The sequence below is a fragment of the Stegostoma tigrinum genome, chromosome 2 (assembly GCF_030684315.1).
Source record: "Stegostoma tigrinum isolate sSteTig4 chromosome 2, sSteTig4.hap1, whole genome shotgun sequence".
Taxonomy (NCBI): domain Eukaryota; kingdom Metazoa; phylum Chordata; class Chondrichthyes; order Orectolobiformes; family Stegostomatidae; genus Stegostoma; species Stegostoma tigrinum.
Window position 1 is genome coordinate 86,460,371 of NC_081355.1, and position 12,141 is coordinate 86,472,511.

The 12,141-nt window shown below is 40.5% G+C and overlaps 1 protein-coding gene across 3 annotated transcripts in view; it reads left to right on the forward strand.

Annotated features, from left to right (window-relative positions):
* elp2 (elongator acetyltransferase complex subunit 2) overlaps positions 1–12,141 on the forward strand; it is a 131,014-nt gene that overhangs the window by 16,756 nt on the left and 102,117 nt on the right. For 2 of the 3 annotated variants that reach the window (XM_048558230.2, XM_048558239.2), the window contains exons 4-5: positions 5,681–5,837; positions 11,938–12,015. In XM_048558230.2, the coding sequence (XP_048414187.2) occupies positions 5,681–5,837; positions 11,938–12,015 (235 nt within the window). The remainder of the gene's footprint in view (positions 1–5,680; positions 5,838–11,937; positions 12,016–12,141) is intronic. The other variant, XM_048558248.2, reaches the window with a different exon arrangement.

The window sequence follows — 12,141 nt, forward strand, 5'->3', positions numbered from 1 at the left end:
CATTAGGCCCAGTTGTTGTTTTGTCTCACAAGGCCTCAGTCCCCACCCATTCCTCATGCTCATCTGTGCCAGCTCATTGCAATTCATGCCATGCACTCATTTCTATGTTCACTTATAACCCTAAAGCTCAATTAGTGCCAACTCACATTCCTTCAGCGTCCCCTTGGCCCCTTATCGTACCTCTTCTAACTTCATGCCTTCTGAGGCTAAACAATGTCCTGCACATACCACTCTCTTTTCCTTACAGCTTCCATGCCAACTGTTACAACTGGGGCCATGTTCCTTTGGAATCAGGAACCTGGATTTCAGCACTTGCTCATAAACATAATTTTAGCTTGTCCACATTGCACTAAACCGGTTCTGCCCCTGTGTTTTTCCAAACTTAAATCTTTCTCAATTGCACCAAGCATGTCCTGCTTGTGGGCATTTTCTATCCCTGCATTCTACTGCACTGAACTATGAAAGACTCACTTTCTTCTCCAAGTCCCCAGTATGGTTCCCAGGATGCTTCCTGAATTTTAGTCTAATACCTATCTGCACCTAACGGATCCGATGATATTAGTTTATCCTACCTTCATGGAGGTATTAAACACCTTCGGGGATTCTTTTCTGAGAATCAGCAACACACAGAACCAGCTGCCTTCAGTCATCTCACAACCTTTCCAACCTCGAGCTTATTCCTTTGCTTCTCTCTGCATAATTGCTTATTAACTCTAATTGACTCTAACCCTTGAGCAACTATCCATTTATGTTTGAAACAATTTTGAGTGATGTAGAGTCTTAGAGTCATATAGAACGTAGAACATAGAACAGTACAGCATAGCACAGCACAGGTCCTTCGGCCCACAATGTTGTGCTGACCTCTTATCCTACTAAGATCAATCTACCCTGCATATTACTATTTTACTATCCTCCATGTGACTCTCCAAGAGTTGCTTAAAAGGCTGTAAAGTGTCACACTCGACTAGCACAGAAATGGGCCCTTCAGTCCAACTCGCCCATGCTGACCAGGTTTCCTAAACTGAACCAGTCCCACTTGCCTGAGTTTAGCCCATATCTCTCTAAACTTTTTCAATTCATGTACCTGTCCAAATGTCTTTTTAATGATCTAATTGTACTCGCCGCTATCATTTCCTCTGGCAGATTGTTCTGGACATTTGACACCTTCTGTGTGGAAAAAGTTGCCCATCAAGTCCCTTTTAAATCTTTCCCCCTCACCTAAAATCTATGCCCTCCAGTTTTGGACTCGCCTACACTCGGGCAAAGATATGGCTGTTGACCTTATCTATGCCTGTCATGATTTTATAAACCTCGATAAGGTCACCCCTAGCCTCCTACGCTCCAGGGAAGCAAAGTTCCAGCCTATCCAGCCTCTCCTTTTAATTCAAACTCTCCAGCCTTGGTAACATACCTGTAAATCTTTTCTGCATCCTTTCCATTCTAACAACATCCTTCCTATAGCAGGGTGACCAGAATTCAACCTTTAATACTCCAAATGTGGCCTTTTCAATATCTTGTACATGTGTAACACAATGACTGTACTCCTGTACTCAGTGCTCTGACTGATGAAAGCAAGTGTGCCAGACATAGTCTTCACCACCCTTTGTACCTGTGACTCCACTTTTGAGGAACTATCTACTTATGTGCCTAGATCTCTGTTCGACAGCACTCCCCAGGGCCCTGTCATTAAGTGTGTAATTCTTACCCAGGTTTGTCTGACCAAAACGCAACACCTCACATCTATCTGAATTAAACTTTATCTGCCATTCCTCAGCCCATTGGCCCAGTTGATTGAGATCCCATTAAACTCTTAAATAACCTTCTTCTCTGCCCGCTATACTTGGATTTTGAAGTCATCCACAAACGTATAGACCGTGCCGCCTGTGTTCTAATCCAAATCGTTTATATAAATGGCGAACAACAGTGGACCGAGCACACCACTGGTGATAGACCTCCAGTCTGAACACACCCCTCCAACACCACCCTCTGTCTCCTGCCGTCAAGCCTATTTGGTATCCACTTGGCTGCCTCTCCCAAGATCCCACGTGATCTTACCTTTCTAATCAGTCTATTGTGCGGAACCTTGATGAAGGCCGTGCTAAAGTCCATGTAGATGTCTACTGCTCTGCCTTCATCTTTCTTCTTGGTCATCCCTTCAAAAAAACTCAAATTTCTGAGACTCAGTTTTCCATGCTCAAAGCCATGGTGACTAGCCCTAATCAGTTCTTACCTTTCAAAATGTGTGTCGATCCCCTTTCTCTCACTCTCCTCCAGCAACTGACCCACCACCGACGTTAGGCTCACCGTGTGTAGTTCCTGGCATTTCCCTCCAGCCTTTCTGAAGTAATAGCACAACATTAGCTACCCTCCAGTGTTCAGGTGCCTCACCCGTGGTTGCCATTGATAGAAAAAATCTCTGCTGGGGTGCTGCAATTTTTTCCCAGTGTCCTGGGATGCACCTGATCAGATCCCAGGGTTTTATCCTCCTTTATGTGTTTTAAGACCTCGAGCACCTCCTCTTCTGTAACTTGGCCTCTTTTCAAGACATGACTATTTATTTCCTAAGTTCCCCAGCATGCATGTCTTTCTCCAAGGTAAAGCACTGACAAAAAAAATGTTTAGGATCTCACCCATCTCTGATGGCACCACACATGATCTTATTGGCCTTTAAGGGGCCCTGTTTTCTGACTAATTATTCTTTTTCGCTTAATATAACTTAGCGAATCTCTTTGGATTCTCCTTTATCTTAACTGCCAAAGCTACCTCATGTTCCCTTTTTATCCACCTGATTTCCCTGCTAAATATACTCCGACACATGCATACTCCTTAAGGGGTTCAGTTGAGCCGGGTTGGCAATACCTTATATATATCCCCTTTTTTTCTTGACTAGAGCTTCAAGATCTTTAGCCGTCCAGTCAGAAATCACATGACACCAGATTATAGTCTAACAGGTTATTTGAAGCTTGGGAGAGTGCTGCCCCTTCATCAGATGAAGCGAAGAAAAGCACATAGCCAAAGAGATCAAAAGATCATACAAATGGTCTGAGTGGGCTATCAATAGACTGGATAATAAGTCTGTGCAGGTAATCAAAAGCGTCAGATGGTGTGAGTAAATTATGAACAACTGAATGGTAAATGAAGGGATGACCTATAATCCAAATACTTGACAGAGAGATAAATACAAAAAATCAAAAAATTAGCTAGTGCTAGAGACCAACCAAATAGCTAGAATAACATGATAGATATACGAGTCGCATGTCGAGAGTCTAACCAAAGTAACAAGTAATCCAAAACTGTACAAACTAATTAAGGTAAAGAGATCATAACAACGTTATCAAGGTGATGGTGTTAAAGGAGGACAGTAAGGAAGATTTTATAAATCTAGAACAGTATGGTGGGGTTACATGTAGCGTGTCATGAACCCAAGATCACAGTTGAGTTCATCTTCATGGGTATGGAAATTGGCTATCAGTTTCCGCCCAGCAATTCTTTGTTGTTGTGTATCTAAGTGGCTATCTTGAAGGACGCTTACCTGTAAATCAGAGGTTGAATGTCCTTGTTTGCTGAAGTGTTCCTTGACTGGAGGTAACATGCCTGTCTGGTGATTGTTGCACAGCGTCCACGTGTCCGTTGTCGTAGGGTCTGCGTGGTCTCGCCAGTATACCATACCTGGGGGCATTCTTGCCAGAGTGTATGAGGTAGACAACAGTGGCCAACTCACATGAGTATCTTCCGTCTACCTGGTAAAAGGTGTTTCCATGTGTGACACTAGGATACATGTCGATGATCTGAGATGTCTTGCAGAGGTCACCATGGCAGGGTTGTATGGCGTTATGGTCGATGTTGTCCTGAAGACTGGGTAGTTTGCTGTGAACGATCGTCTGTTTAAGGTTTGTCGGCTGTTTCAAGGCAGAAAGTGGGGTGTAGAGATGATCTTGGCAAGATTTTTGTTGTCATCGATGACAAATTGAAGGCTACGAAGAACAGGATACAGTTTCTCTGCTCTAGTTATCCACTGTTTGTGACTCATGCCAGCCTTGCCCTTCACATTAACAGAAACATGTTGGCTCTGAATTCTCACTATCTCCCTTTTGAAAGCATCCCACTTGCCAGACATCCCTTGACATGCGAACAGTCACTCCAGTCAACATTTGAAAGTTCTTGTCTAATATCATCAATACTGACCTTGCCCCAATTTAGAACATGAACATGTGGACCAGACCTATCCTCTTTCAAAATATTTTAAAACTAACAGAATTATGGTCACTGGTCCCAAAGTGCACCCCCATGAGCAACTCTTTCACTTACTCTGCTATATTTCCCAGAGGTGGTTAGGTTTTGCCCCGTCTCTAGTAAAGCCATCTACATATTGATTGTGCAAGTTTTCTTGTACATGCTTAACGGAGTCCTCCCCATATAAGCCCTTAACACTATGGCAGTCACAGTCTTACATTTGGAAAGTTCGAATCCCCCACTGTTACAGTCCTATTATTCTTACAGCTTTCTGTGATCTCCCTGTACATTTGCTCCTCAATATCCTGCTGACCTTTGGACCATTCAAAGTGTTTGCCTCCTTGACAATCTTGCAACAAACCTTGCCCCATTACTTCGCAAAATTATATGTAACACAGATTGGAAAAACAAGTTGCCTTAATGTTGCAATCTTCATTTTCACAGTTGGCTTAAATTGTACAAATGGATATAACAGAAAAATAAATTTTGCCATGCTGTTCACTGAATGTCCACAATGAGCAGATCTTAGAAGATCTGCTGAGATGAAAGAAAATAAAGTTCTAAGCATCTATCGTAAACGGAACAAATAAAGTAGCTTATATTCATTAAGAGTTTACTTGATATATAGAAATCTTCAAGGACTAAATCATCAACATAAAAAATGATTTCTGTTCACACTTCCCCACATCAAAGAGCTGCTCTTTTAATGTCCTTCTGGGTATGCTGTTCTGAATCAAACTGTAATCTTACAGCCCACTATTGTGTAATGACATGTTGTGGAAGTAGTCAAGCAGTAATAACGCTGTAATGATCGCAGTTTGGCTTATTTCAACAAACTCAGTTTTTAGAGATGTTGTTCTTCATTTTTCTTTAATTTAAAGAGCAGAATATTTAAATAACTGGACAGTTTGACCGTTCTAAATGACTTTATTTGCCCATTTCAAGCATTTATGCTGACTCGCTTATCAAGTGCTTATCCATTGTGGTGATAAGCTGTGGATTCCCCACAACTTTGTGAAATGCCAGGCCTTATTATTCAGTTCAATCCAAGGTTATCTCATCCCATTTCCTTTCAAATCCACTTTGATAGTTTTTCTAGCCTCTGCATCTACGTTGACCCTAGCTTCAATGAAACCTTTAACCATATTTTTGTTGTTTTTAAGTTTTACAATGCCTTCCTCACTAGCCATCTGACCTGCATCTTTACAAGTGCGAATATATCCAAAACATCAGTCTTCAGCTGAACTACCCATCACCTTCATTTCTGTTACCTGCATTGGTTTCTTGCATCTGAATGGATCAATCTGAAAATGTTTGTCTTGAAGATAACTATGTGGTCTTGCCTGTGGTTTCTCTGCCACTTCTGTTCGTATTATGTTGCAAAATCACAAATAATAGCTCAATTTTTGAGTTATGAATGATTAGCTACTTTACCAATACTTATCAGTTTGCAGTCTCCACCCAGCTAGAAGGCCACTCCGGAGCTGTGTGTGCTGTAACGGCTATTTATGAAACTGTTAACTTGGATGATCAGCAGAAACTGCTGATCGCTTCAGCAGCAGCAGATTCCTCTGTCAGAATTTGGACAAAACAAGGTTCTGTGGGTAAGGTATTAACATTCCTTATGTTCATGGCAACTGCAAATATGGCATGTGATTATAAATGGGAATGCTGTAAAAAGTTTTAATTTCAATAAATTTTCAATTAACAAATGTAGTATCCAAAATTAAATGCCTTGTAAAGGTCATTGCTTTCAGTATTTTTCCCCAGGTGAAAATAGCTGCCAAGATATATACTTTTAAACTGGTTATCTTCATCTCAACCCTGCATATCACAAAAGATGGAAAACATACGAACCTTGAATTTTGACTCCATTAAACTCGTGAATGAGTTCACTTGGGATATAATGGAGCAAAAATAAAAGTGGTGCTCAGTTGGTGTGCATTTTGACTGAATAGGTAGTAGAAAAATTGGCCTGTGTTTTATTATTATCTGATGTCCTTTAACTTGCAATGTTTTTTCTTGCCTTTTATACAAACCGTGTTATTTCTTTCTTTTGATCATGTAAGTTGTGATTTCACAACTGTTCTTCTGAATGTAAAGTGATTTCAAGAGACTGTCTGGAGTTTAATGCCTGAATTTTTTTTTGGTTTCTTTGTGGTGTTGGTTAGCTCAGTGACCAGAGAATTGATTTTCTGGGTTTTTCTAGACTATCTGTTTTTAGTTTGACGGCTGTAATTTCAGATGAGAGGTGTCTGAAGGGAACCTCTTTGTATTGTAAAAAAATTGTATTGTAAAACTATGTAAAAGAAGATGATAATAAGGAAGCCAACACAGATTTAGTCAAGGCAAGTTATGTTTGACTACTTTGGTCAAATTGTTTGATGTAAAGTATAGCTGAGGAAGTTTCTGTGTTATTATGTGTATGATGATTTGAAGGGGGCATTTGTTAAAGTGTGGCCCAGTGTAATGTTAACCAAATTAGAGCTCATAAAGTTAAAGAGACAGAGATCACATTGTTACAAATTTGGCTCTGGGATAGAAAACAGTAGTAGTGAGCAGTTATTTGTCAAACTAGTGTGTGGCATGGTGGTGTTCACCTGGCAAGTGTGTATTTATGCACAGCCCAGACTTGGGTATGCAGGGCATAATTAAGTTTGCAGATGACATGTAGTGAACAAGGAGAAGGATAGTAACAATACATGGGTAGGCAAACGAAATGGAAAGATGTGTGGATGAAATTAAACACAAGAAAAGATTTTGTTAGGAAGAATCAGAACAGAGAATATGAATTAAATAACGATAAAGTGAGTGCAGGAACAAAGAGATCTGGGAATGTATGTATATATCTGGCATGAGATGCAGTGGTTGTATTCCTGTATAAAAAACAAGAGTCATCTTTTCCTTACTTTTGTTGGGAGTACATATTTATGCTTGCATTATCTTGGAAAAAAAAACTGCACGAGTTTAAACTATTTGGGTATTCTCTGGATTACAATAGGTCTTACCATGTAATTTCTTTGAAATGACTGGGAGGTATTGTTTTGGATTCAGCATCTTAGCTTGAATGTTAATCAGTAATTGCTACTTGCGTCAAGAATTTTTTTTTAATGAGATGCAGGTCAGGAATTGAAGTTACCTATCATCATGGCAACTACCCCAGAAAGAACCCTTTCTCCAATTTTATTGCCCTAAATGTGACTTGAGCGTATAATTTCTCTTCATGATCTATTACTAATAAGCTTCGTAACAATTGTACACTGACATTATCTTCTCACCCAGAGACAATTTTTCATTGGTGAAGAATCTGTCGTTATTAGTACCAGCAGAGTTGAGGGATTTCTGCTGTATCCATTGAAATTAATTTTCTGTTCATCTAATCAAGAAAATTGTGTGAGGTTCCTCTCCCAAGCTATTGGCTTTCTAAACTAATTTATACCTCCATGTAATTGCTTATTTTTGTTGTTAGTGCAACTGCTGTTGGATGCTGAGTTGGTGTCACATTTCAACTCACATTGGTAGGCAGAAAATCTGTGCACAGTGACACTAGGTCTTTGAGGGCAGCTTTGTTCCACATCAATGAGTGCTGTGGCTTTGTTACCAATTTTAAAATCCAGCCCATTACTTCATGTTCAACTTGGTGGTGACCGAGAATTCTTTCAGATCTGGAGATATCTTCAATAAAACAAATAATCATAGAACAATAAAAAAATGAAAAGATTCTGTCTGAAAGAGGACATGATTAACCAAGAAGCGGGGAAACCGAAACCATATTCTAATACATAGTGGAAAATCATTAACTAAAAATACAAACCAAAACTGCAGAGACCAAGTCTGAAATGGAAAACAAAATTAGAAACCAAAATATGCTGATATTTGCAAGTGGAAGAAGTGGTTAAATCAATGCCAAAACTGATTTTAAAAGACTAGGATCAAAACATGAAATGGTTGTGTCTTTCTGAAAAAAGGATACTGCCCTGTGTAGGTGCAGTCTGGTATTAGGTTAGTTAATGATTTCCTATCTTGCATTCCACTAGCTCAAGAGCTTGAGTTTGATTTCCCCAAGACTAGATCATTGGAAAGTCAAGCATTGCTACGTTCACTTACGGCCCCAACTGAAAATGAGATATTTATTCACAAATAGTTTATTCACCATACATTAACAGATGAGCGAACTAAATGTAGTATCTCCATGTTTAAAGACAACACAAACCTGGGTGAGAGACTGAATCGTCAGGAAGATGTAGAGATCCTTCAGTACGATGAAAACAAGTTCGCAGAGTGGGTAAATACATGACTGATAAAGTCGCATGTGGGTCACTGTGAGACCAGAAGACCGTAAGATGCAGGGTCAGAATTAAGCCTTTTGGCCTGTTGTGTCTGCTCCTCCATATGCTTCTGGCTGATACGTTTCTTAACCCTATTCTCCTGCCTTGGCCCCATAACCATTGATCGCCTTACTAATCAAGAATCTTTCTGTCTCCGTCATAAAGACACTCAGTGATTTGGCCTCTACAGCCTTGTGTGGCAATAAGTTACACAGATTCACCACGCTATAGCTCAAGATATTCTGCTTCATCACAGTTCTAAAGGATTGTCCCTTCACTCTGAGACTGACCACTTGAGTCCGAATCTCTCCAACTAGTGAAAACATCTTCTCCATGTCCTCTTTATCCGAGTCTCTCAGTATTCCATAAGTTTCAATCAGTTCCCCTATTGTTCGTCTAAATTCCTTGGAGTATACATGCAGAAACCTCAACTGTTTCTCATATGACATGCTCTTCATTCCCAGGATCATTCATGTAAACCTCCTCTGGACCCCATCCAAGTCTAGCACATCCTTTCTTAGATACAGGGCCCAAAATGGCTTTCAATATTCCAAATGTGGTTTGACCACTGCCTTATACAGCCTCAAAAGCACACCCCTGATCTTGTATTTCTAGCCTGTAGAAACGAATGCTACTGTTGCATTTCATTCCTGACTGCTATTTGAACATGCACATTAGCCTTAAGAGAATCCTGAACTAGGACTCCCAAGTTTCTTTGTGCTTTATATTTCCAAAGCCTTTCCCCATGTAGAAAATAGTCTACACTGTTCCTCCTACCAAAATGTATAATCACACACTTTCCCCAAGTTGCATTTATCTGTTTATTTCTTTGCTCAGCCCCCTAGCCTGTACAACCCCTTCTGCAGTCTTCTTGCCTCCTCAACACTGCCTGTTCCTCCAACTATTTTTGTGTCATCTGCAAACTTAACAATGTCCTCAGGTCCTTCATTAGATCATTAATGCATAATGTGAATAACTTTGATCCTAAAACTGACCTGTGTGAGACTTCACTAGTCATTGGCTATCACCCTGAAAAAGACCCCTTTATCCCCAGTCTCTGCATTTTGCCAGTCAGCTAGAACTATCAGTCAAACTATCTATGCAGATACTTTGCCCCTGACGCCATGGGTTGAGCAGCCTCCTGTGCAGTGCCTTGTCAGAAGCCTTTTGGAAATCCACATAGGTCAAGTCCACTGCCTGTCCTTTGTCTAACTTTCTTGTTGCCTCCTCAAAGAATTCTAACAGATTTGTCAGGCATGACCTTTCCTTGATGAAACCATGCTGATGCTGTCCTATTTTAGTCTGCATTTCCAAGTACCTTGCAATTCCATCTTACTAATGGACACGAAAATCTGAAAGGCTAATCGGCTTATAATTTCCTGTCTTCTTCCTCCCTTCTCAAACAGGGGTGTCACAGTAGCCACTTTCTAGTCCTCTTGGACTCTCCCGAACTCCAGTGATTCCTGAAAGATTACCACTAATGCCTGCACAATTTTCTCAGCTGTCTCTTTCAGAACTCTGGGATGAAGTATGTCTCGTCTGGCTGATTTATCCACCTTCAGACCTTTGAGCTTCCCAAGCACTTTTTCCTACCCTGACCTCTGCCCTGACTCTCTTGAGGCTCTGGTTTGTTACTGGTGTCTTCCACCATAAAGGCTGATGGAAAGTATGTATTCAGCTCCTACTCTGTTTCTTTGTTCTCCATTTCTTGTACTCTAGCCTCATTTTGCAGTGGTTCAAAGTCCACTCTTGCCTCTGTCTTACCTTTCTATATCTAAAATAGCTTTTGCAATCTTCTTTTATATTACTTGCTGGCTCACCCTCATATTTCATCTTATCCCCTGTGAAATAACTGCGCAGAGGCTGGTATACTGTCACCAAGTTACCCTTTATTGACATGTACACGGTATGCTGGTTGTGGCCAGCCAGCTCGAAGTCAGTCTGTGAAGTAAGGAGGTTATGAATCACTTGTTTATATCGGTCAGCTAGGGCTCCCTTATTGACGCAGGTTAACAACCTCAATCATGGATCCCATAGTCAATAAAATCCACCTGGTTCGGATCACTACACCCCATTATTGCTTTTTTAGTTGTCCATTGTTGGTTTTTGAGAGCTTCCCCATCTTCTTTGCTCTACTGTATCCTTTTACTTTTGCTTTTATGCTGTCTGTGACTTCCCTTGTCAGACATGGTTGCTTCATCCTCCCCTTAGTGTTCTTCTTCATTCTTGGGATGAATTTCTGCTGTGCCTCCCAAAATATCCCCAGAAACCGCAGCCAGTTCTGCCCCACCGTCTTCCTTGCTATGCTTCCCTTCCAGTCAACGCTGGACATGTTTTTGGCATGAAGCTTCACTGAATTGTAATACCGTTGTTCTGATTCCAGCTTCTCCCTCTGAAACTCAGGGTGAATTACATTGTATGAGAGACACTGCACCCCCCCCCCCCCCCACACACACACACACACACACACACACACACACACACACACAGCCACAACCACAGCCACACACACACACACACACACGCTTCATCTCTTAAGCTCTCTCATCAAGTCTGCCTCATTACACTGAATCCAGAATTGCCTGTTCTGTAGTGGCTGTACCTCAAGTTGTTCCAAGAAATCATCTTGAAGCCCACATGACTATCATGCCTTTCCTGCATGTCTTGCATTTTTTGCCTATTTGCTCATCTTTACAACTGCTTCCACTGTCATCCACATGGTGCAAGAATCTCAAACCTGTCAGTCACGCTCAAGAGCTGAGGTTTATTCAGCACTACCTCTTGGATCCCCCTACCTGTCTTGCTGTAAGTTACGCTGACTGAATTCGAGGTAGTTAATCGAACGAGTGTGACTGCCTCCTGAAAGGCATGATCCAAATAAATCTCCTTCCTGCTGTGTCGTACTGTTCAAAACTGACTAGGATCTACTAGCTCCCATATCATGCAGGTACAATACTCGCCTAAGCCTGCCTCTCTGTTTTATTTACTTAGTTCTTAATTTGTTTTTTTGCAAGAAAAATTGTTGCTCATCTTTAGCTTGTAATCTGTAACTATTTCTCCTATTTAGCTTCAATAGGTAAGTCATTTTATAGTATGGTTGAATTAGCAGCTCTTACCAGGCAATGAACTCATGGTTTTCCTGTGATGCCATATTTTGTTTTGTGCTGGTCTATTTGTTCCTATTTGTTTTTGTATGCTTGGACAGAATTATTACTGCATTCAAGAATTTATAAATGAGGATTTTGTGTAAATCGTTCGTTTGTTTTGGATATGGTTGACAGCCTTTACATGTAACTTGTTTTGTATTATTTTTTTTCTGATAAGAATTGTAGGATACAAGGCGCAAAACTAAATTCAATAAATTATTTATGGATAGGTCAATGTGTACAAACCCTGATGTTTGGTAATGGATTCATGATGGATGTTGCATTAGCACAATTACCAGGCAGTGATGGTAAGTTGACAAATTGGAATTCTAGTTGATCTTCCATAATTTGATTCTAAATTGTCCATATCATTTTTTGATGTGTTGGAGGTATATTTTAAAGGAAAATGAACATATTTCAAAAACTACATTACC